Raw genomic sequence first — 26,701 nt, 5'->3', positions numbered from 1 at the left:
CCAAAATATTAAGGTAAGTAAACCCTCAATTCTAGCTATTTCAAACAATATTTTTATTTAGAAATAGTATTTACAAAATACTAGTTATCTAATGATTAGTTTATGAGATTGGTAAAAAAAAATATTAGTTTATTAGAAGTCTTATTTTTTAAAATTTCCTTCATAACTTTTTTTATTTCCATTTAAAATATTCCACCAAATTTTTATTTTTTAATCTCTATTGATTAATAATTTTTCTACTATGTTAAAAGATTATACTTCCTATTTAAATAAAAAATATATATATTAAGCAAAAATAATTGCAATAATATATTAAGGGGGTCTTCAGTTCTAAAAGTTTGAAATATTTTAAAAAATAAATTATAATAAATTAATTGATTACCATTTATTCAATAAAATTATTATTTTTTAATTAAAAAATCATCCTAAAATTTGCTTTTGATCTAAATAAACATGGGTTGAACCCTATATTTTAAGTCAACGATAGCAATGGCAAGACTCTCATTTCATAGAAAGAAATTATATTTATGATTAAGCTAACTAAATAAACCCCATCTAAGCTGTTCTATGTTATAACTATTGGGTGATAAATGTAAAAGGGCATATTTAATTATTGGTCACTATTTTTTTATATTTTTAAAATTTGAATTTATTTTAAATAACTTATTATGTTAAAAATTAAGATATTTTTTTGTGACGTTTACTTCTTTTTCACCAAAAGCTATAATTTAATTAAATATATTTATATTTTTAATAGTTGAATAAAATTTGTAATAATATTATTTTAAAACAAAAATAATAATAATTTTATATTTTCAAGTTTTTTTTATCAATTTCAGTTAGTGACCAAATATTTTAATAGGAATTAAAAATTAAAATTAAATTATTAATTAAAACAAGTAGTTTGAATTTAGACAAAATAATCTTAAAAATAGTTGTTCAAATTCCACAATAAGAATGAAAACAAATATGTCAAAAAGTATTTTTCTAAAATGAGCAAAAAAAAAAGATAAAAAAAATTCAAATAAGTTATAAGTTATTAAAATAAATTTACTTATCAAACAAGCTTATTTAAACCTACATTTAACTACTAGGGTGACTTGTAAAACACACCATATACTGTATGTAATTCATCTTGTATTTCTTATGCGTTATTTCTCATGATTTGCAGGCATGCACTGGGAAAGTGCTTTTCCTTTTGGTTCCCTTCATTTGATATATTTTTTAAAATTCTTATCTCTGTTGACCAAATATTTGTTTACTTCGTTGGAATCCGAATATATTAAAATTTCGGGTGTAATGGAGAGTTGATAAGTGTTAATGAAATGAAAACTTCTTAAAATACATTTTATATAAATGAATAAAAAATAAAGTCACAAACCTAACATTGTTTGAACATTGGTCTAGAGCGTTCCATTTACAGCTTGTTACAGTCTACAAAAACATTATTAAATAGTTTTGTCATCGTAAACTCATCTTGAAAGAAAGAAAAATAAAGGATTATCGGAACTTTTTCTTTGAAAAAAATAATAGTCCCATAGTAGAACAGTAATGAATATTTTATTGCTGTTGCTTCGCAGTGTAATTAAATGCTATTATATTTCCTAATCATAGAGATCTCCACGATTAGAAACGAAACAAATTCACATTTCCGGAATCTTCACTATTCAAGAACACAACTCTGATGTGGAGCAACAAGTGCTTGCCACATCAACAGATACGTCCAAATAAAACTAATATTGCCACTTTTGTGTGTGAAGACAACTTGAATCCAACAAATTTAATTAATTAAAGATTAGATTTCTTTCTTCGGTTTTATTGTTTGTTTAAGTTGAATGAGTGCGTTTGTCTTAACTCGCTAATATATGTCATTATTTTATCGTCAGTTGTGCATGTTCGTTAAAAAATTATTATACATGGTAACTAGCTTAGGTCAAAATGTATACAATAAGCTCAATTAGCTAGTTTAATTAAAAAAAAAGTATTATATTAACATCCAAATCGCGATTGGTCATGTGCAGGTAGAGTGAGCCCATTAATCAATGACCAAATCTGATTGAAGGTGAGCATAAACTTAGTTTTATATCTTAATAATAAGGGCATTACCATTAAATTAATAGTATAAGACAAGTGGGAAGGGGAAGGGGATACCTATCGTAGCTTTGCATATCATATTATATGCAAATAAAAAGTGTCGGAAAGCCAATGAAGGACGCTTTTATTTTTTTTCAATTTTATAATTGAATCATTTTTTTATGCCTTAGTAGTAGAACTTGTTCATGCATTATATTTGTATAATACAGTTTCAATAACGTCTACTTTATTAAATAAAATACAGTGCTTGCTTTTCCTTGTGTCATAAAAATATACTTGCTTTGATTTTTATCAATCTTTTAATAAAATAATACCCCTTTCTCTTATCCAAAGGATGCAAAGATTAATTGAGGAGTTAACTATAACCGAAGCTATTAAAAAAGGATAAAGGCATCTTTGTGCATCGAGGAACATGCTTTTGAATTTTGATCACTAAGATGTGTGTGTGTGAGTGTGTCTTATAAGGGTATATGTTCAAGTTACTTCATATTCAACCTTTTACGCAACTAAAAGAGGGGACGAGGGGGTCATATTAGGTCATTGATTGGTAACAATAGTTTATTACAGCATTATTTTTAATCAGACACTACTAGAATATAAGGAAAGTTCTGTCACATGAATATGGTTTACAGAATTCTCATTGAGTGCAGGAAAAAAGTAAAGAGAATAAAATTAATTTATAAGAAAATTTTGAATCTTCTATTAATTGAGATCTCTGAAGTGGAAATTTTGATTAAGGGAATTAAACTATGTTTGGCAACAAATTTAATTTCACTCACGCAAAGTCGCGAACTATTTTTTTTCTATCACGAAGATAAGATGGACCATAGCCATGGGACAGACTTTGCCACATGTGACAAATAAATTATAGAAAACGTAAGATGCGGTCTAATGAAAGACATTTTATATGAAATAAATAGGTGTTTTACATTTTGAGTTAATTAATTAATATATATACATTTTTATAAACAAAGTGGCTGAGCTTTAAAAAGACAAAAAAAATAAAATTAATCCTTTTATTTACGTTCAAGCTCTTATAAGAAGTTTTTTTTTTTATGCACATAAGAAGGTTTGAAAATTCAACATAAATGTTAGAGAGCAGATCTAGTCCTGTAAGTAAATTACAAATATAATTGCGCTTTAAAAATTAATTCTTAATGGGAAGCCATTTGAAAATCTGTTTGCTTTGTTTTTCAATTTTTATAAAATTTTAAAATATCAGGAAAATAATCAAATAAAAATTTATTATTTTTAACAAAAAAATTTCTAAAACAATATAAGGTTAGTCAAGCTTTTAGTCCCTCAATTTTTTCAGATTATAATTTTTAGTCCTTAAAAAAAAATTTAAACAATTTTTAGTCTTCCATTAATTTGTTGATTTTGATTGCTCAAAATTGGTCATTGCTTTGCTCATTTTTACTCTCTCATTTATTTTATAATTTGGACTAATTTTGAATAATAAAAATAAATAATAGACTAAAAATGGAAAAAATTAGAAAGACTAAAATGCCAATGAAAAATTAACAGAGGACTAAAAATTATTAAAAAAAAATTAAGAGACTAAAAAATAGAATTTCAAAAAGATTAGAGGCTAGAAACTTAATTAACTCAACAATATACTATTGTGATTGATGTTGTTGTGTTATGCTAAATTTTGTACAAAAGGTTTTCCCTTTAAAATGTTTGTTCTAGCAAAAAGGTGTAATTTTTTTACTAATAGTGTTTGGTTCTTTCCATGAATTGAGTTTTGATATTTTGTGGTATATGTTATTAGATGAGTTTATTATCATCATATGATGTATATTTTTATGAATTTCTTAGTTGTGGTGGAATACAAACTATTATTGTTTTTTTAAGGAAAAAGCTAATATTGCTTGAATGCTTAATATTTGGTTATTTGAGTTTGAGAAGTACGATAAGATAAAATAAGTGATATAATAACAATATTATTTTTGTGTATCATTTACTCATAAACAATTAATGAGAAGATATGAACTTAGTTGACAAGTAATTTTATATTTTTATTATTTATTATTTTAAAATCTAATGATTATAATAAATATTTAATTTTATTTTTTAAAATTTAAGAAAATAAATAATTAAGATAAAATGTAGCTCTTAGAATAATTTTTTTACATGATTAATATGTTATAAATTTATACACTTTTACAATAATTATTTTAAAAATAATAATAACAGAAAATGTATAAATTTTAATGGGCTTTGATGGCTACTGGCCCACTAGCGTCCACGTTGCCGCCTCTCTGAACATGCTAATTTTCTGACTATCCGATTCTGAACCCCAAAAATCGTACGGTTGATAAGAATTCCTTGGAAACACGATGTTGATGGTTGGCGGTGCCACGTAGGACGACAATCAGAAAAAAGCAAAAGAAAGGAAATAGAGATGTTACGTAGGATTTTAAAGTGGTGGGTCCCCACTTTTGCAGATGAATAGGTTTTGGTTCTCTAACCTTAACCAGGTCCCACCATGCAGCCCCATGGGATGGGTCCCATACACACCAAAGAATATTAGCAAAAATCACAAGAATAATAAACTGCTAGTATTCATTATACAATTTATTATTTAATTTAATAGTATATGTTTGACTCATTCCTCACTTTGGGAAGGGAAACCACCCACTTCACCATCAATCACCATTTCATGTCCTCCTCCTTATTCTCCTCATGTCTTTTTCAATATTTATCTTCAATTCCAATTTTCCTCTATATTATATTCTATCCCTCTACCCTCAAACTATGCCACAAGATATTTTTGTGTGACCTCCCTTTTTTGCTTTAGCTTTTTTTTTTGAAGAAATGAAAATATCTTTATTTACAGAAAAACTTAATTATATTCTTAAAAATAAAAAATAAGCATTTCAAGCACCGGTAATCTTTTTATGATTTTTTCTTCTTTTCGGAAATGAGTTCTCTACAATTGCAATTAAAACATGTTAACTTGTTATTAAATCAAGTGAATATATGCTTTCGTAGTTTTTAAGTAATAGTATGACTGAATTTTCTTAATACATTTTCTTGAATGGTAATATGATTAAATAATAGTATGCTTTTGTAGTACTACATATTTTATTATAAGATTGACCATTGACTGATACGTGCAATTAATCTGAAATTATTCAACAGTATTCGATGAATATTTTAATTAATTAAACAATGTATGAACGTCATTGTCATTATCATGATATTTTAAAAGAAATTATATAAATGAATTAGGCAGATGATGATTTTTTAAATGATACAATTAAACTAAGTAATTATGTAGACACTTTTTTTATTGACAATTCAAGCAGCGAGATTAAGCAAGGGAATTAAAAAAAATTGAAAAATCACAATCTTGCCAACTTAGGAAGACATGGAAGAAACTAGAAGAGTTGGCTAGTTCACAATTTAATAAAGCTGGACATTGCGAAAAAGATGTCAATTTTTTTTAGCTATAAATACGAGTAAGATTAAATGTATTTCGAACTTTTACACTCATTGTTACCCATATATATACGCACACACTTTTTTTATACAATACACAAATATATATTCATATACATAATTTTTTTTCAAAGGCATATTCATATACATCCTATATGTTTATTCATCGATTTTATACGTATTTGAAATACAATTGTGATAATTTTTACATATATGTTTTTTTAGATAATTTTATTTAAGACATTATCACATACTAAATAAAAATATTCTTCTCAATAAGAATTCAAACTTTAATTTACCATAGTACAGGGAGTAGTCATTTCTGTTGGACCAACCGTCTTACTAATACAAGTTTTAACTTTTCATTATGAAATCTATATATATATTTTCAATAAAAAAAAAATAGTACTTTGTATATTTCAATAAACTAAAAATCTTTATTTACCTTATGAAGAAAATACTTCAAAGTGATAAAATAAAAATAAACTCTTATTGATTCATTGAGAATATGTGAAGTTTTCTAGCTGTGTTAGCATGGACACAGGTTTTTCTTTCAACACATGGTTCTTAGTTTTATTCCTAAATTGAAAACTACTACGATGCTATAGTTTGATCTACGTTTATTTTTCTGTTTGTTTCTTTCATCTCATAGTTATTTTCTATTTTTATTTTTTTATATTACTGTATTGGATTGCTTCAAGTTTAATTATTTTCTAAAATAATGTTGTTTGAATCTTTGCTTTGATATGTTTGACTATAATATAGCCTACTTGGTCTTTAGTTTCGCTTTTTTCACGAACATTGCGTTAATTAATTGCATTGTTAAAATGAGTGGCATGATGACATTAGGCAAACCATTCATTCATTCGTGTATTTATTTATCTCTCTTTATAATACACTAAAAAGTACGTGAGTATCGAAGAAAAGAAAAATACTACATGAGTATATTTTTTTCAATGTTATTAATAATTTTGTATGAAAGATAATTTTTTATCAATTAAACTATTAAATTATAACTACATGTTATGTTATGTTATGCATTTATAATACTAAAAAGATAAACAATTAAATAGTTTATATAAGAATACGTGTAACTCAGCTTATAACAAAAAAAATGTTCAAAATTATAGACAACCAATCATGTCACAATGGGTGATCCTCATCCTCATTTAAATATTTTAATTATAAATTATAAATTAATTTAAGAAGTGTTGGTAGTTTAGTAATAGTACTTACCACTTTCTATTTTTATAGTATTATTCACCCCACCCAACTGCACGTCTGCACCCCACTTCGGCAGAGCTGGGGCCTGAGTGTGCCGACGCTTGCGTACACGCGCATCATGATCGCGTGAGCATGGACTATGGAGAAAAAATTTATTTAATATTATTATTGTGTAAAGAGGAAAAAGATATTGAATAAAGTGAGACATGGCCACTTTAAGTTGGCATTCCTTATTCCATCATCGGACAACAACTTCTCTGCCATGTTGGCACTGGCTTAGCCACGACCGTCCGATCGAGACTCATCCAACGGCGAGCGTTGCGCCGAAAACCTCTCCTGCAAATCCGAGCCGTCCCTGGCTGCGCGAGTGTGATGTGTGAATAGTGAAAGTGAAACATTCAACCAAATTCTCCTTTTCCACACGCATATGGAAAAGGGAAAAATCAAATTAATTATTGCATTTAATAATTGTTATCCCTTTAAATAAAGCGAACGGAATGAAAATAAATAGAGAGAGAGAGAGAGAGAGCATAGAAGAGAAGAGAGAAGTGTAAGGCTCTGCATAGTTTGAGCGCCGTCGTTAATGGCGGAATTCCGGTGACGCGCCGTCGCTGGTATTAAAAGTGGTTTTGATTGCATGAGATAAGAAAGAAGAAGATCATGGATAGAACCAGAGAATCCAGAAGATCATCCATGGCCACCTCCACCAACGGATTTCCCAGACGCAGACATCGAACTATTGCTCTCAGAGACTCTTCCGGTATATTAACACGTTTTGTTCTTCTTCTTCTTCTTCTTCTTCTTTTCCTTCTGTTTCTTACACGATTTCTGTTCCGTGACAGAGGAAGGTGCTGTGGAGTTGAGAGAAGGTGCGAGTAAGAGAGGAAGGAATCGAGATAGGGATAGGGATTCGGCGAACAGGAGCAAGAGGAGGAGAGGCTCTCACTCGCAAAGCACCGAAGAGAGCGTCGGAAACGAACAAGACGTCGACGTTGTGGACGTTGGCGTTTCTAAGATCCGTTCCCCTAATTATACGACATCGTCGTTCGCCTCCGATCACAACCATCGCCGGAGCTTCACGCCGGCGAAACCTCCGTCGTTCAAGATAACGGATGAGATGATCGGCGTGACCGTTCCGAGAAAGGCTCGTTCAGGTTTGCAACGATATGAATACTCTTTGTTTTCCTTTTTCTACTTCCATTTTTGTTTTTCCAGTAACTGACTTTTACTTTTTTTTTTTTTTTGGTTTTTGATGTGTTTTGTGCAGCATCTGCGAAAAGGTCTCACGAAAGTTGGATTTCCGCAAGCAGCGGTGGGGAGGAGCTGAATTTCCGGCAACGGTCGAATTCCCCCGGAGGACAGAGTGTTGAACCGGCCTCACCTTCTTCTTCGAATGTTTCTCGTAGGAAGAAGATGGTCTGTGTGAGATTTTGTTTCGAGTTTTTTAAAAGGATTTTGTTTGTATCTTTAGACTGAGTTCTGAGGTGTTTGTTATTATGTTGCAGAAAGAGATTGAACCTGTTTCTAAGCCATCAAAATCGTCTTCGTCAGACCTCGAGATTGAGATAGCTGAGCTTCTGTATGGTTTGAAGACTTCGAAGAGCCACGAGTCTTCTAAAAAGTTTGAAGCAAGCGTCAGTCCCTCTGATGATGGTGGTGGGTTTCATTATCGGGAGATTTTCTCTTTTATGTGCTTGTTCTTCCTTTTTCTTTTCTTTTCTTTTTATTTTAATTTTAATTTTTGACTTTTTTCATTGGCATTTTTATCACAGAGAAGAAGAAAATGGAAGACAACGACAATTCTTCCACCCTTGTTCCAAATAATTCAACTAAAGAGTTAAGCAGGATTCCGATTGAGCAACATGCTGATGTGGATTATCATGTTTGTCCATCATTAGAGGCACCAAAAGAGGACATTGGGGAAGACAGAATGAATTCAAGTGCTGGGTTTGGGGATGCTTCAGCAGATGGAAGATCGGTTTCCCCTACTAAGGAATCGCCATCATGCTCCAAGTTGGATGCTGAGAAACCATATTCATCTTCAAACAGAGTGTGAGCACCAATGAATAATAGCTTTTTTGCTTTGTTCCTTAATAAACTTATTTTGATATATGATCAATGTCCCCATTTCGTTGTGATTCAATTTATTAGGATGTCTGCTTTTCCAGAGGCCAAAGCCCAACGAGTAGGCAAGTTTGAGATAGATCTGATGGTGAGAATCCTAGTTCTTCGCTTTCCAGTTATATTTTTTTCTTTTGTTTTTGCTGTCAAATATCTGAAGAGTGGCTTTCCAACAGGCTCCTCCTCCTATGGGGCTGTCCCCAGAAGTGGATGACTTGTCAAGGGGTGATTTCATATCAGAAACTAAAGCTTTGGCACCGGATGTGGAAATGGTGAGTGAGTAGGCTGACTGTAAATCTTGAAATTATTTTTACTTGCTCATTTTTCTGTTTCACGATCCAACTCGTAAAAAATTCTGATGCAGAAGAAGGAAGATAGTGTCAAGGTGGAAAGACCAGTTAAGAAGGAGAAAACTCCAGAAGAAATTGAAGAGGCAAAAATGGTAACATTTAAGGAGAAGTTTGATGTGCTAAAACATGATTTCGAGAAGCAAAACAATGCCAATGACATAAAGACAAACAATAAATTGGAAGAGCAGGATGGGAATAGGGAACTAGCTACTATATCATCAAATCCCAAAGAAGAGATAACCGGTAACTAATTTGATATTTTTGACTTTTTTATTATATTTTTTATTCAGGTATGCATATGTCAACTCTGATCGTGACCCTTTTGTTAATTAGAAGTCTCTAATGTTTCTTTCATTCTTCAGTTCAATCTACTTCAATGCCTTTATCAACAGCTGAATCAGGACGGCAGAGCAGTCTCTCTCCCATTGGGTATTAGTCTATTATTAGATCATCACTTCCCTAGGAATATGCCCTTTTCATCATTCTTATACTTCTAGAATTCTACTTTATGTTGGTTATATCAATAATGTGACTTTGCTAAGGTCGATAACTATGATTGGCAGACACAAGCCGCCCTTGCAGCCAGTTTCAAAGACGGACAAAACCACAGGATCATTGACACTAAAGGTATTATAATTTCTCACAATTTTTTTTTTCTAGTTGTACTTATGCAAGTCCACTATTGATTCTCACTGTCCATCTAATAACTTCCAACCTATCCATATTTAAAATACCCTGCTCATTTCCTTCATAATTCAAATGTGCAGCATGCGAATTTTGTCCTCTCTCAACGGCAACCCAAGAGATGTGCAACCCATTATTACATTGCTTGTAACATCTTACACCAGCAGTGTACAAAGATGAAGCCCCCTTTGCCAGCAGCTATTGGCTCTGGTTCTGTGTGTGACACAAAGCACAATAATGTCAACTGTGTGCCCTATGCAGAAAGTATGGCCTTTGGGAAGCAATCTCAAAAACACTTACCAATTGTAAACCAAAATGCTTCACAAGAGAAAGGGTGGGCTGCGACCAGCATTCCTAGTCTTACTGCAGCCAAAGGTTCTAATAATGTCAAACCAATGGATTCAGCTCATAGGGTGCAGCTTGTGCTCCAGCAAGGTCCAAATCCTGGTCCAACTGGTAATCTAGTGGTATGTTCTTCTCATTTAATTGCTTATATACAGCTAAAAAATAAGAGTGTTGTCTATTTTACTGATTACATTGATGGCTCTTATTTTGGAAAGTAATGTGCTTTAATTTTGAATGTAGCATGGTCCTGCTTTCCTCTATCCTCCAGGCCAGCATCAAGCGTCAGTTACAGCAACTTCTAATCAGGCAGGAGCTGTGAATTCCCCTAACAGCACTTCCTCATATAATAAATCCCATAGTTCAGTTGGCGGATCTCCTGGTACCTCCTCAACTTTGCCAGTAGTTGCTCCTGGAATAAGCTTTAGCTACCCAAATTTTTCAGCCAATGGTTCTTCTCCATATATGACAATAGTTCACAATAATGGGTATTCATTCCCTTTTTCAACTTCTCTTGGAGCAACTGCAGCAATCAGAGGCGCAAGCCCTCCACAAGCAACACATGTGCTTAGTGGGCCTTTCTACTCTTCTCAAATGTTCCATCCACAGCAACACCCTCAGTCACAAGCACTGGTTCAACCAAGTTATCTTAATGCAAGCACATCAAGTAGTTCGTCATCTCATAAACAGTCACCAGGTGCACAAGTTAATGGCAGTAATATTTTGACCTCTACAACTATGGAACTGCAGTCACAAAAGCGACAGACTTCACTGTCTCATCTTCGCAAGCATGAGACTGAGATGGGTGGAGGGAATGCACCTTCAGTTGCTAATCGAACATCTTACTCACAGAAGAACGTGCATGGCCAAAACTTTACAATTCCAGTGCAACCAGTGAACTTTTCTTTTAAGCCATCTGCAACATCGGATATTGTTGGCAATGGTGGATGTTTTGGTGACAAACAACAGCAGCAACAGGCTTTAAAGGGAGGAGTAGAGAATATACCATCTCAAGCATTTGCAATATCATTTGCTGCATTTAATGGGACCAGTGTTCCTTCAAACCTTAACTTCTCATCCATGGCACAGAATCCTGTGATACTTCAAAGCCTGCCTGATATGGCATGGCAAGGATATCAAGCTGCAAGCATTCCTCAGACTACTCAGCAAAAGACTTGTTCAATAACTGAAGCAAAGAGTGGAGGAAATTCTTCACACCAAGATGATGAAAAGAAAATCACTCATGCTAAGTCTTCCAGCAATGGGCCAACGACCCTTGTTTTTGATAATTCATCTAAGAATCTTAACTTTGTGCTATCTACTACGAATGGAAACTGGTCTAATCACACCATTCCTTCAACTGCAATAACAAGTGTGCCACTCTCTAGTAATGCTTCAAGTTCTCAACAGCCACCGCATTTGCTTCAGCTTCCAAAGCAGCATGCTATGCAACAGCAGCAAGCTGCTATGGCATCTCGATATAAAGCATCATCTGCCAATAGCACTCCTGCTGCAAAATTTGCAAACAATGCCCCCGTTTTCTCACAAACTCCTTCTCAATGCAGAAGTTCTAACCAAGCTTCTCACTCTAAGGCCTCGGGTAGAACTACAGATTCTCATGTTCATCACACATCTATCATAACATCAAATGCTCCAACCCTCAAAAGTTTTTCCCAGGAACAAGGGAGAGTTTTGCCAGGTCATATGCAAATTTCTTTTGGGGGAAATTACATAACGCCCCTGCCACCCCAAGGGCAACCACTACTCAGTAACAACCAGCCTTTGTGTACAACAGCTCAAGGAACTCCATATAGTGGGGCCAATGCAAAGTCAAATTTGGAAGGAAGTAAAGCTAGTTCGTCGGTGAACGCATCACAACTGCAACAAACTGAAAATTCAGCTGGGAGTGGCCAAAAATCTTCACCAGTTTGTGGGAGAAATGTCCCATCAATATTGAGTTCATGCCCCAGCCACCTATCAGAGCTAAAGTATTAGAAATCAAGTCATATACGGCACCAAGATCGACGGAATTTTCTGCAGTTGCACTCCTAATCATATGTTCTGGGGGCCCTTGCTGCTCTGCTTCATGTTCACCAACAATTCAGGCTGCTCAATAAGATTGAAGAAAAAAAAGTTTTGGTAGCCAGGTGCTGGAGTTTTGCTTGCAGCTCTTTTCTAAGGTGTCAATGATATGAGGTGTAAAAAGCAATGTTGATGTGGGATATGCTCAACTCAATATCAGTGTTGTGACAAGGCACATGGAATGACATTTGCTGGTGGGATAAGGAAAGGAAGTTGGGATCCATTAGGCCTGCAATTTTGAAATAGTAGGTACCATTATCTTGTCATATTTCTTGGTTGGTTAGCTTCTAGAAGGCCTTTAAGTTCTCGTGGGATCCAATTAATTTGACATATCAAGGCAATTCTATTATGTGTATATAATTATGATATTTTTTTAGTTCCCATAGCAAAAGATGTACTTAAATTCATTTTTTAATGAAAAAAAAACCTGCAAGTATTTCTTTTGATTTTGTTATTAATAGAGGGTGGATCGTTGGGACATTGAGAGGATTGAGACTTGAGAGAGAACACAACAAATGAGAATGCTAAATTTCCGGGAATGGTTCTCTCTTTTGCCCTTTGGCGTTTCCTTGTTTCTTTCCGTGTTGCTTGATTTTTTATTCAATGCAGCTTCAATTTCCCTGAACTCAGCAGCTAGCATTCCTTGGCTATGAACAACAAAACATGATATGATGATGATACCCAGGTGAAAGAAAGTGACTTTACCTATAAGATGATGATCCTTATCTATTGTCATTTTTCTCATGGAGACCCTTCTCATCTGTTGCTTTTATTTCAGACGTTTTGGCCGTGAAGGGACAGGTCCTTTGCATGTAAGGTTTGGAGCAAGACTGACCAAATACTACAGTTTCCTTTGTCGATTGAAATAGAATCAAAGTTCAGACATGATATGCGCCAAACAGTCATAATATAACGTGACACTTGGTCTGTTGGATAAGGGAATAGAGTCTATTTAGGGTCCTGGTGTGTTTCGGATGCTTATAATGCCTCTCGTTTGAGATCATGGTCCTAGGAATTGGAATATATATAAAGGGGTGATCCTTATAACAAGAACCATCGTGCGTATCGAACTAGGCTGAAATTCGTATCATATAAGTGGAGTTGTTTAAACAAATTGAGACTAAATCGAAACTAAGAAACCTCAATAACTTCCGACAAAACATGTAATATGTCAATATAATTGAAGCTCAATGATGAATGGTATATTGACCCAACTTAACATCACTAGAAGCGGTTGGTACAGAAGTTTATAAATAACCAAAAATCAATTATTTCAAAATAAAAAGATATGTTCTTAATACAAATTGTTCCAGCCCTGAAGTCCGCATGTGACCTTAGTAAAACATATCAATGGAATGAAAGGAGAGAAGGTTAATAAACGATTGTTGTTCCTGATTCTTAAGCGAAATAAGACTTTCAGATTATTGGAACACAAATTTAATTTAATTTTTAAATATAAAATGATTGAAATTTAATAGCATAATCAATAATTTAATATCGATATTTTATAACTATAATGAAATAAATCAAATTTTAATGATAAATTATCGACTTAGAAAACACTATAAATAATAAATAATCCAGGACATATGGGCTATAAAAAAATGAGTCAAATGACATATGGGCATATGTACAAGTAATTTTCAATCGTTGTTATTTATCGTCTATGTTGCCGTCAGCAAACAATAATTTAACTTATAGCTTTCTCAATTAAGTGAATGTGTTTGATTCACGTAATCATTCACGTCAGGAAACCTGAAATGTCTTCTTCTAACTGAAATTGGAACTTGGAAAGGCTCCTCACACCGGGTTTGGTGCAGCTATCCTCGTCTTGACAATTCTATTTCTTGTCTCGTGCCTGAAAACGAGAAGAAAAGATTCTCGCACGTTCATCAAGGATGCATGTAAAATACATTAAGGACAAGTATGTACATGTATAAGTAATGCATAAATGAGGATTTAAATAGCAATCCCTTAAAGGATAGGGTGTAATTACCAAATTTGTAAGTAGTGTTTCCTTTAAAAAAAAAGTTTTAATTATAAATTTAGTCTTCTTATTTATCTCAGAATTCGATTTTGGTCCCCTATAATTTAATTTTAGTCTTCCAATTTTGTGTAATCTCGTTATTCTGTGAGTCCTTAACCTCGAAATTGAACGTTGATGATTAATTGTTTACCTTGACCGTCACGTGTCTAGTGCTTTGATGAGACGTTGACCGCTACATATCACGATTTTATCGAAGGTTGTCCAATAAAAATGCAACACATAACGATCAAGTGTCAACATCCAATTTCAGGATTGAGGAATGAAATAACGAGATTGAAAAAACTGAGAGACTAAATTCGTAAAATAAATTATAGGGGACAAAATCAAATTTTGAGACAAATAGAAAGAACAAATTTACAATTTAGCCTTAAAAAACAATGGAAATTTATGCAATTGTGCAAAAATTATAATTGAAAAAAGTTAGAGATCAAATTCACCAAAACATACAATTGAATTATAGACTAGAACTTACGTTGCTTTTTGCTTAACTTTGCTTTTTCTGCATTTACATAATTTTCTTTCAAAAGTCAATTATTCTTTTTAAATCTATCAATAATCAATGGTCATGTATTATTAATAGTCTTTTCTTTAATCAAGCTTCTTATTTGATAATATAAGGAATAAGTTGAAAAGGCATAATTAAGAGATTATACGGAATTTGCAAATTTGTTAAAAAACGATATATATATATATATATATATATATATATATATTGTGTGTGTGTGTACGCCTTATTTACATAAGTAGTATATAAAAAAAATATGCTAAAGAATGTCATGTTTTTCTTACATAAATTGTACTGACCATATTAACTCATAATTGGCACAACATTATTTTAAGTGTAAAATAATTGTGTGACACGCTGATGAAATTAACTAATAAAATAAAATGATGATATATGAAGTGTTTAGTTTCTTTGCACTATTGGTGTGAAATGAAAAAATTATATTATTAACCAGTAAAAATTATGATAGGTATGATTTTTAATATAACTATTATATAAATCAATAAATTTGTTGTATGTAATAATGGAATGAAAGTATAAAAAGATTTTATTCGGGTGCATAAATTGTTTTTACTTATATAAATTGTTGATTAATCTAATTCACACAACTTTGTAATATACGAGCAAACATATTGACGTTGAACTTTGCAATATACGAGCAGCATTTAGGCTAAGGACAACGTTTGGTTGGCAATTGCTTTATGCAACCCTTGTTTTGCTCCATGCATTCCTTAATTTTTTTATATTCCCACATTACCGGTCTACACCACAGCCTTTGGCCCTGCGATTCATCAGCTCTCCATCGACGATTTTGGAAAACACTAAACACAAAATGAATGTTGAAAAAGAAACCCGCACACAGCCAGTTACCTTTAACTATGAAGTGGCTTCAACAATCATGGTTGTAGTGTGGCTATCGTCGTCGAACCACGGATGGTGGAGGTGCGGCAAACTGCTTTTATGAATGAGGGGTGATGGGATGCTATAGATAAAGGAAGTGAGGTGCAGCGCAAGAGAAATGAAATAGACAATGGGGTGTTGGGGTTGGATAATCAAGTAGGGTACACAATAAGACTAATTAAAAGGGTATATTAGTCCATTTGGGGTCATTATTATTTCGAATGGGTGCAACAGGTAATTCTCCGTTTGCTTAATTGGTTCCCCTAGGCTGGGCTGGATCTGAATTATAATTAGGAATTCGGTGTGATTGTCTCTCTATATAAATATGTGCATAATAGGTCAATATAATAAGTTAAATATCACTTTTATTTTTTATCTTATTTATTTTATTCGGTTTGATATCTTATTTTATTTGAAAGGTTCACATAAGTGTGATGTTGGTTAACAAAGAAAATAGAATTAAGTGATATTATATGCAAGTAATTTTTTTTTTCAAATTTGTGTAGAAATCTTTAAAATTCTCGTAAGTAATCTTTATTATACTTTTATTACAAGATTCAGATAAGATTAAATCTTGAATCAAGATTCTTATTCAAGAACTAACACTAAAGTTACTCTTAGAATAAATATTTGAATTAATATATAAGGAGTAAAGTTGAGAATAGGTCAGGCCGGCTTACAGAAATAGACCAGGCTTACATCTATTAAGAAGTCTTCACTTCAAGCTTTGATAGAGGTAAAACTTTAAAACCTTGTCATTTTTTCTTTCACCTTCTTATTCCTTTGACAAGTTTCATTATGATTCTTGATTTAGGCATGTTCACGTTGGTTTTTTGTTACTTGGTGATATATGATTTCTATCAATACTTTTTTGCATGTCATTATAACTATTATATTTAGATAGCTTTTTCATTACAGAGGCAATGTAGTTTTGGGACATTAATGTGAAAACTCAGATGTTGAGGATTCTATTTGGATGTGAGTCTTCCAACATGCAAACCCTGATTTTCATAAGGTTACTCATGAGGTTACTATGACTCATGCATAGGATTACAGTGACTTCAACTTCAAATAACCTTTTTATGATTCTCGATGCTAGTGTTAGATACTCTAACGAAAAGATGAGGGAAATAATTGCACTCATGCATAAGATTACAATGACTCATGCCTTCAAATTCAAATAACCCTTTTATGATTCATACTCTAACGAAAAGATGAGGGAATTTCATAAGATTACAATGACTCATGCTATCATGGTTTATGATTCCCGGTATTTATGTTCATAACACTAATTCTAGTGCTTTGGACTCGTGGAGGAACAATAGCATGAAACATAAGATATTGTCTAAGATAGCTGCTGAAATACTAGCTTCCAATTTGAATTGTGGCATCAGAGTCTAAGTTTAGTTTAGCGTAGGAGGTAGAGTAATTGATGAATTTCGCTCTAAATTAAACGACGAATCTGTTGAAACTCTAATTTGTGGTGGAGATTGGTTTCGTCAGAGAAATATAATGTGAAGAAAAAATCAAAGGTTAATATTACTTATTATAATTTTTATTAAGTAATATTTAATCATTTTTTAGCAACTTGTTCATTTATTTATGTAGTATTTTCCAGTCACTAACATATATGTATTTTTCTTCTTATTTTAAAGGCTGAAAAAGAATTGTGCATGATCTGGAGGATGAGCTAATGATGGAATGACGTTACTATTAATTTAATTTTATTGATAGATATTTTATGTATCAGCTCTGTTGAAATGGAATGGAGATGTACGCTTTATTTTTTATTTGTAATAGGTAATATGTTGGTTTGATATGGAGGTTTTCTTTTGTTTTGAATTATTCTATATCGCTGGTGATTTCAGTCTATAATATTATTAATATATTTGTAGGACTACCAACTAAATTAAGATTAGATTAAAGATTAAGCCAAATTATATATTAAGGCTTGTTTAGGCTACTTTTGAGTAGAGTATCACTGTGCAAGCAAGATTGGTTGGACTAGCCCACTTTTCCACGGTTATATATTTACTTATGTAGCCTTCTTAATTGCCTCGACTTCTGACAAATTTGTTTAATTTCATTAATTCTTTATTATTATATCTTGACATATCATTTCCTTCTATAGGGAATGAAGGTCATTTATACATCTAAGATCCGACTTCTATCATTGATACTAATAGGAAATGAACCACCATGGCAAGGAAAAGTGTAATTTAGATGGAGAAGAAGAGACAAAAATTGGAACAGAAATATCATTTGATTCGTCGATCCTAAAAAAAAGAAATAAGCAAAGTTTCGTCGTTAAGTGATAAATGGAAAATTCATGGAAAATTAGAATCACTACCCCGTAATAGTGCACCTATACGTCTTCATTGATGTTATTTTTTCGATCGGGAAGACCGCGAGCTAATTATCGAGACTTTGGATTATCCGGACACATCGTCAAAAAATGCTTAACTTCTCTAACCCATTCTTCTCTAGTGGGTTTTGTGAAGGACGGAAAGAAAGACTATTTCTTCACAATTGTTTCAAAAGAAGTTCTTGTTCTTGTTCTTGTTCTTTTTCTTTTATTTTCTCTAGTTCATATGTTATGTTTGGCTTCTTCATTTAATTTTTTAGGTCAGGCTGAGGCTTAAACAAAATTTATCGTGATTAGGCTTAAGCCTTTTAAAAACCTGTTATGGCCTATTTCTTGAAGGTGTACAATCACAAAAAAAAAATCGTCTCCTTTTCTCTCTGCATTTGAGCAAAGCCAAACCACGTCTGAGTGAGTGAGTTCCGTTGGATGGCGACGAGCACCACCAGCAGCGGTGGCGGCGGCACCGGCACCCAAACATTCAAGCCGTACCGTCACCTGAAAACCCTAAAAGACCACGAGAACGCGGTATCGTGCGTGAAGTTCTCGAACGACGGAACCCTCCTAGCCTCGGCCTCCCTGGACAAAACCCTAATCATATGGTCCTCCGCCACCCTCACCCTCTGCCACCGCCTCGTGGGCCACTCCGAGGGCATCTCCGACCTGGCCTGGTCCTCCGACTCCCACTACATCTGCTCCGCCTCCGACGACCACACCCTCCGCATCTGGGACGCCACCGGCGGCGACTGCGTCAAGATCCTCCGCGGCCACGACGACGTCGTTTTCTGCGTAAACTTCAACCCCCAGTCCAGCTACATTGTCTCGGGTTCCTTCGACGAGACCATTAAGGTTTGGGATGTGAAGACCGGGAAATGCGTCCACACTATAAAGGGCCACACCATGCCCGTCACCTCCGTCCACTACAACCGCGACGGAACCCTCATCATCTCCGCCAGCCACGATGGCTCCTGCAAGATTTGGGACACCAGAACCGGCAATCTCCTGAAGACCCTCATCGAAGATAAGGCCCCCGCTGTCTCCTTCGCCAAATTCTCCCCCAACGGCAAGTTCATTCTCGCCGCCACTCTTAACGACACCCTTGTGAGTTTCATATTCTTTTATGCTTCAGTAGTGTTGCTATTCACATTTTGAAATGGAATCTCAGACCAATGCCATTTCCAGCACCATACTCATACCCCATTATTCCACTATCTGTATAAGCAATATAAGCATTCTTATTGAGTGATACTTTTATGTTTTCTCCATTCCTCTGCTATCTAACCTCTGCTTAAGTAAAACCGTAATGGAGGGGCAGAAGAAATATGTTAGGAGTCCCACGTCGTGTAGAATGAAAGACTTTGCAGTTGCAAAATTATGTTTGAGGCAAAAGTAATTTTGTCAACTGACCAAGATCCTTGCTTTTGTGTTCATTTTACTTTTATCCATTGAATTTGCATTGGAATGCGCACTGCAGCATTTTCAACTGTAAATTAAACATGCAATGTGGTACTTAAGCCATGAGGATCTCCTACCCAATGAACTAGTCTTTTGTGTTGGGCTCTTCTCTTTGGACTTCTCATCTTGAAGGAGGTGGCAATGTTAGGAGTCTCATCCCATGTTAAGTAAAATAAAAGACTTAATGTGGTATTTAAGTATGAGGCTCTCCCTAAAGGACTAATCTTTTTGGTTGGACTCTTCTTTTGTGTTTAAGTCCTAACAGAATACCACCTATTGAACTATATCCCTCCACCAAATAGAAGTTGGTTTTCTGCAACCCCTATTATTCAAAGGCATTTGGTCCAAAGGACCATGCTTATGAATGATATAAACCTTGAGCTGAGAGATGTAAATGGTTCAGTGGGGGGGATCAATTATTGGACCCAGGTCCAAGTGAGCCACCCAAATGGAAAGTATATTCTAGAAGGGAGGCCAGGTAGTGGGGAAATGTTGCTGTTGCTGGTATTTTGGTGTCTAAGTTAGTTAGATGGTCTGCATTATATGGGAGTGGGGGAGGCTATAGTGGGGGTATGGGAAATATTATTGTGAGTAGTGGCTGAGTGTGTATATTCAGAGGAGCATTGGCTGTGTAGGAGAAATCACCATTTATCTGGTCATCTTTCTAATTCAATAATACTATTTTCATCTATTTCATACTGTTCTGCATGTTATTTTGCATGGGTGATTTAGTGTTTTGTCAATGAGACAACCATTTATAACAAACAGCCTCTGAATCTATTAAGAATCAAATTAAATAGTTCCAGATTTTTAATTCCAATCCCCCTAAGGTCTTAGGTAGACAAACCTTATCCCAAAAGCAACTTTTTCAGGAATAGTGCTACCAACAGTATCTAACCCATTTTATATTATTGGGTAAAATTGTTGGAAACTGCACAATTATGAGTGGAGTTCATTAAATGACAAGTGGAATTTACAAAATTGTGATTTCTAATTAATTTCAATTTTCAACCACAATAGAGTGTGTCCAAAAGAGTGTATTAGAGAATGTAGTGCTAGTATTTCTCTTTTCCCAGAAGTATCACCACCATAACACAGAAAAGATCTTTGATTCCCAATCAAGATATTTAAAACTATGGAACTTGGAAGGAGGACAAAAAAGTACAAAGGCAAGCAAGACAATTTTTTCAGACTTTTTGTGTAATTATATAGGAAGCACAGATCACTTAGGTTAAGATTGCAGAAATATAGATGACTTGTGGACTCTGTTTCTGAAAACATGCCAAGAGGAAATAACTCAGATTAGCTATAACATTGATGGTTTGTTCTGAATGAATTTTATCTTTCTATTTAGTACAGAACAGAAGGAAATGTTGAGATAAGGAATTAATCATTTGTGCTGCCAGCATTTTGTAGAAATCTAGGCTGGAGACTTGTATTCTTCTTCCGGTTCCTTAACCAGGGTGCCTTTGGGACATTTAGCAGATTGATGGTTTTCTTTTATAATTTCCCTGACAATATAAATTTTCTTGATGCAGAAGCTATGGAACTACGGGAGTGGGAAATTTTTGAAAATTTATTCTGGGCACGTGAATAGAGTATACTGCATAACTTCCACATTTTCTGTGACTAATGGGAGATATATTGTTAGCGGTTCTGAAGATCGCTGTGTTTATATATGGGATCTTCAGGCGAAAAATATGATTCAGAAACTTGAAGGCCATACAGATACTGTAATATCGGTTACTTGTCACCCAACCGAGAACAAAATTGCCTCTGCTGGTCTCGCTGGTGATAGAACTGTGAGGGTTTGGGTGCAGGATTCCTGAATAATATTGAAACTGTACGGGGGTGTTGTCTTACTTCAAAATTTCAACTGCACGCCTATGCGTCTGATCTCAATATTAGACACTACTACACATACAAGTTGATCTCATGTTGGCACTATTTCCGTCTTTTGTATCATTTGCAAAGTATAATATGGATAAATAGTCATATTCGTTCATGAATATATAATGTGTTGTCAAATTTATTCCTAAAGATGAAAATTCAAATTTTAGTCATTGAAATTGAAAAAAATGTAATAAATCCATTAATCCGTTAACTTTTGTCTATTACTTTTAATGAAATTATTTGACACATTTAAGGATGAATTTATTAACTTTTTATCCTTTTCCTTTTTTTAATAGTTGCAAGCATAATATTATAATAAACACTTAAAAAATAAAAAATAAACATAAGTTATAACAAACATAATAATAAACATAATCTGTTTGTTGTTTTTAAATTTCTATTGTGGTAATATTAGGTAGTGATAAAATTAAGTTAATTTTTTTTTGTAAGAATTAACTTAAATGATTGTATTTTTTTGTTTAAGTTTCATATTTTAGATAATTTATTATCACATTAGAAATTTTAGAACAATAAATAAATTATGTTTATTAATTAATATTATGTTTGTTTTAACTTATGTTTATTTTTCTATTTTTTTAAAGTGTTTTTTTTGTAAAAATGAAGATTAAATTATATTTTGGGTAAATAGTTATTTTCGTTTCTGAATATGTAAAGCGTTGAAATTTTTTTTCTTAAATGTGTCACGTGGACTCTTTCATTAATAGTGGATGGATAAATTTGTCATACTTTTTTCCCTTTTGAGGACTAAAATTTGAATTTTTATCTTTTATAAACGAATTTAACGTTCTTACACATTCAAAAATAAAAATGATTATTTATCTATATAATTTTCTATCACTTGATCAAAGTCGTACTCATCAAATTTTTAGACATTTTGATTCTTACACAACAACGTGAGATGTAAGGTATGAGCTGTATTACCTTATCTATCTAAATTTCTCCACTATATTCTTTTTTATATATTTTTTCCTAATTAGATGAAAATTTCCCAGATTTTAACCTAAGGTGATGTGAGAATGTAATATATATTTACCAGTTAATATTAGTTAATTTTTTGTCAGAATATTAGTGAGGAATTCGAACTCCCGAACTTTTTTTTTTCTTCTTTTTCCTTCGATTCTTAAACTCTTTTTTAATCATGAAACTAACTTTATAACTCCAAGGATGTAATGATATTCAACAAATAAAAAAATATAGCATACATGAATATTGTAAACCTTGAACCGATTATTTTTCATGTAACATCTTTAGAGATTATGAAAATTCAGTAGGTTTTTGAGATGACATTATTTCGTGTTACCCAAAACGTAAAAGAATAGAGATATCAAATATATTGCCAAAAATCACCTATGTTCTCCATGGTGATTACAAATGAGAAAGTTATTTCAAATCTTGGAGTAGGCTTCACCGTACGTAAATTCAATTAAAACGCAGTAAAGAAGAGTACAGAAGGAAGCAAAAGAATTGTTTTAAAATTTGTCAGGCATATTCAGAGATCATTACAGAGCGTGATGAAAGAGTTACAAAAGGTGGTGGTGGAGACATTTTGTCTTGGGAAGAATCAGTTATTTGTACTATTCCTTCCGTCAAGTTGTGCTCATTGTTTTCCTCTCGTATCTGCCTCTACTTGTATTCTCATATTCAACTGCATAATATTCATTCACATTAATGTTAATTGGCTGGGAGATCATAGGATTCAGAGACATATGCCTTGACAAATCTCTCTCTCTCTCTCATGTTTAAAATTATTTGACACGGCCTTCACTTGCTTAAGTGTTAGATTAGCATTGATAATTGTTCCTTGGATCTATGGAAATAAGAATAAACAAAACATAGGTAAGAACAATGCACTGTAAGCAGCAGACAAAATAGCTTCCATCTACCCAATACTTCTTTGAATCTTTTGTACGTTAGATTATAATTCATATTTCATGTTAGTCCGTTGCCAAAGAGCTAAAGGCCTTATCCCCGCATCAAAATTTAAAAGCTTGTGCTCAATTATAAAGTCCAAACAAAAATAAAAAATCCAACAACAGTGTATGTGATTTATTTTCTTTTCTCATTTGGAAACAAGATCATTCTTGACAGTTATACCATTCAGAAATTTTATTTAGCATATACCTTTACAGTTAACACTCTTCGCAGATCATATGTTCAGTAACAAACTTTGCAAACAGATTCTGGAATAAACAATAAGAGACTACAGACGTTATAGCAAAAGCAAATAAAGCTATGAAAGATCAAAATGAGAAAAAGGGGCAAGTTGATCAGTTTCATTGTTGAAAAATGTGGCTGTCAATATAAATGTAACATTGAGGAATAAGACTTAACACCTCTATTGATTACTCATGTTTCCAAACATAAAAAATGAGAGAGAACCCAAAGCCTTGCAATTGAGAATCCCTAAACTGCTGAGAAGAAGCCCATGTTAATGCAGAGGGATCAGAAACTGATTGGCCTTCCCACATCTTATCATTTGAAATGCATGTTTGGAACATGAACACTGCATTGCCCATAGCATTCCCAAAGAGCCAACTGTGCACATCCCAAAACACTTCAACCGGAACACCATCCACCAAAATGGTGTGATTCCCTCGGAACTTCCACTTGAGACGCTTCACCTGCATCACTGTCTTGCTATCAATTCGAATCACAAGAGAGGGATCGCTGGGCCCCAAAGTGTCACACTCAATTGTGACATCATGCACCTGCCCCTTGTCACAAAACTGAGCCTTTGCACCATAAAACTTCTTCCCAATAATGTGCTCTCTCTTTGCAATGCAAACAGCACCACAGTGAGAAAAGGCACAATCACTCTCAATCTTCTTGCATGCCTCCTTTTTCAGATCCCCTAGGAGCAACACCATCTCCTTGTTGAACACAACCGCTAAGTAGAACCCCTCCAATGGCTCAGGCCCTGAACCAAACTTGGCACAACTCAAATCCCAAAAGATGTCAACTTTACCAGATTGGACCTCCAAATTCTTTGACCCTTTTCTCTTCGAGAAGAGCCATGGCTTTATCTCCACCTTGCAGAGGCAATGGTTTCCCAAGTCATCTATTCCCACACTCAAGCCTTGACCCATCAGAGTTTTTGTCCACCAGACTGTAATCAGGCATGAACGGCCTCTTAATTTGCACTGATAGACACACGTAACCACATTTTGAGCTGCTCTTGTGGTGCTTGATGAGGATGAGTCAGCAATCTGAACCCCATTTTCTCCAAAACAAGAAGGAAACTCCCTCATGGCAACACCAACAACAAATTGTCTTTAACTCCTTATTAGAAACAAAATAAATAAATAAAAAAATAAAGAAGAGAGCTTTTACTGCTAACAAAAGTTGAATAATAGGAACTTCTCCCTCATCTGATTCGAGGTGAAGATGATGAATAAAACTTCAAGTTTGGCTCCAAAAGACTTTAGCTTTGATATGGGGGGTTCTAACCTGTAATTGTGTTTCTTCAGAATGGGATAGGACATAGGAGGGAGGGGTGTGGGGGACAGAGAAAGAGAGTTAGATTTGGTTGATGCGTGGAATTGTGTGGGGAGACTAAGCGGAGTAATAACTAATAACCCAAACAAAAGGGTGAGTGATTGAAAAAAAAAAAACAAAAACTGCAGGGAACATAAAAATGAAGAGTCAGTGAAAGGAAAGGTTGCTTTTCAGCACATGGGGTACCAAGGATAAAAGGCTACAATTGCCCCATGCTATTGCTATGCATGACTTGAGTCAGGCAAATGGCAAATGGCATTCGGTATGTTTTGCTGCAAAGACTGCCATCTATGTTAGGGGACGAGGCCCAGTAAGGAGATGTAGTTATCGAAGAATTAAACGGATTTCAAATATCTATTTTACCCCTTTGTTATTGGTTAATGCTAATACGGATGTGACATTATTCTTATGCAAATTTGAATGATTGAAAATGTTTGAGATATCACATACCACAAGTGTCATGTACAAGTTTTGTGACTTTTTGCTCCAAAAGATGTTTAACATTATTATACGGTAAATTTTGACTTTTGCTCTCTTCATTTTTTTCCAATCCTTTCTCTTCCTATTCTTTTGGTTTAAAAGAAATAATTTAATTTATTAATATTGTGTGATGTGATTGACATGTTATCTTACTCTCAAATGTGATAAGAGATTCAATAAATAAGTTCATGCATATGAGAAAAAACAGTTGAAAAAAAATCACTCCTTAAATGAGGAGTATTAGACATACTTTTTTAAATTAGTGATTTAGACATAATTAGTGACCCATGAGAACAATTGTGTTTAAGATCGATCTCCAAATTTGTTTTCTCTCTTTGCTAGGGTTCTCCCTCTAAGGTTTCCTCGCTTATGAGCCAGCTTTGTTTTACCCATTTTTGATCGTGTGTGTTTTTTTTCTGCATTTTGCTTCTATGGCGTCACCTCTCGGTTAAGGAAATCTAGCAGAGATGGCCAATTCTGGGTTAAGTCAGCCTATTACCACATCACCGAAAGCAGGATTGATAATAGCTACCTCAATGAGCAAGGCAATTGGAACTTCATCTGGGCTCTAAACATCCCGCAACGCATCAAAGTTTTTCTCAGGAAGTTCAATGCACCATGATTTTCCTGCTTTGTGCATGACTCCAACCCAAAGATCCATTGGCATACTTTTTTCGAGTGCCCCATGCAATAAAAGTCTGGACAGAAACGAGTGTTTGGTCTAAAATCCCGCAATCTGTCATAGAAGCAACATCACCAAAGGACTGCATTTTTTCTTACTTGGAAAACCTGGAAGTCCAAGACCAAATCTTCTTTGCTTCAACTTTGTGGTGCTTTGGGAGGACATTGACAAACCCGTTGTTATCTCCATTAAGGCCACTTGAGACTGTGCCCTTCTTGAAGCAGTAACATATATATATGGGTCTCGAACAAGAACTTGATAAATGTCTTGTTCCAAACAAACTGGACATCAGTACTCTGAGTTTGGTTACATTTTGTCGCTCATGTCTTGGCAAGGCTGTTTAGATTTCATACTATTCCTCATTTTTTTAAGCATATTCTAAATTGTCTTAATGTCATTATCTTGAATGAAATTATATAAGCCTTTTGCAGTAAATAGAAAAAAAAAATCTCCAAATTCAGATTTAGCCCAAAATATAACACTAATTAATCGCAAGGTATTGCTCGGTCGGCAACAT

The 26,701-nt window shown here is 33.8% G+C and overlaps 3 protein-coding genes across 5 annotated transcripts; 2 read left to right on the top strand and 1 right to left on the bottom strand.

Annotated features, from left to right (window-relative positions):
* The first annotated feature begins 7,269 nt into the window (after positions 1 to 7,269).
* On the top strand, positions 7,270 to 13,394 carry LOC114390056 (protein TIME FOR COFFEE-like). Of its 3 annotated transcripts, XR_003661814.1 has the most exons (14): positions 7,270 to 7,525; positions 7,608 to 7,919; positions 8,033 to 8,181; positions 8,271 to 8,421; positions 8,538 to 8,817; positions 8,917 to 8,977; positions 9,063 to 9,158; positions 9,251 to 9,479; positions 9,599 to 9,665; positions 9,800 to 9,863; positions 10,004 to 10,387; positions 10,506 to 12,589; positions 12,954 to 13,029; positions 13,123 to 13,394. XR_003661814.1 is itself a non-coding variant. In XM_028350749.1 (12 exons), the coding sequence occupies exons 1-12, from the start codon at positions 7,426 to 7,428 to the stop codon at positions 12,255 to 12,257; spliced, it is 3,642 nt and encodes a 1,213-aa protein (XP_028206550.1). In that variant the 5' UTR covers positions 7,270 to 7,425; the 3' UTR covers positions 12,258 to 12,790. The 3 variants fall into 3 exon arrangements, 2 of the variants coding, with proteins under 2 accessions (XP_028206550.1, XP_028206538.1); XM_028350749.1 differs by lacking the exons at positions 12,954 to 13,029; positions 13,123 to 13,394 and having other exon boundaries at positions 9,254 to 9,479; positions 10,506 to 12,790; XM_028350737.1 differs by lacking the exons at positions 12,954 to 13,029; positions 13,123 to 13,394 and having other exon boundaries at positions 10,506 to 12,790.
* A 5,002-nt stretch (positions 13,395 to 18,396) lies between these two features.
* LOC114390070 (COMPASS-like H3K4 histone methylase component WDR5B) lies at positions 18,397 to 21,645 on the top strand. The gene is made up of 2 exons (XM_028350757.1): positions 18,397 to 19,259; positions 21,152 to 21,645. Exons 1-2 carry the CDS (start codon positions 18,588 to 18,590, stop codon positions 21,440 to 21,442), a joined length of 963 nt encoding a protein of 320 aa, XP_028206558.1. The 5' UTR covers positions 18,397 to 18,587; the 3' UTR covers positions 21,443 to 21,645.
* Positions 21,646 to 23,602: 1,957 nt separating this feature from the next.
* Positions 23,603 to 25,326, bottom strand: LOC114390045. Its single transcript, XM_028350728.1, has one exon. It carries the CDS (start codon positions 24,773 to 24,775, stop codon positions 23,870 to 23,872), a length of 906 nt encoding a protein of 301 aa, XP_028206529.1. The 5' UTR covers positions 24,776 to 25,326; the 3' UTR covers positions 23,603 to 23,869.
* Positions 25,327 to 26,701: the final 1,375 nt, after the last annotated feature.

This window comes from Glycine soja, chromosome 2, assembly GCF_004193775.1.
Source record: "Glycine soja cultivar W05 chromosome 2, ASM419377v2, whole genome shotgun sequence".
In the NCBI taxonomy this organism is placed as follows: domain Eukaryota; kingdom Viridiplantae; phylum Streptophyta; class Magnoliopsida; order Fabales; family Fabaceae; genus Glycine; species Glycine soja.
This window is presented reverse-complemented; position numbering and strand designations above follow the sequence as displayed.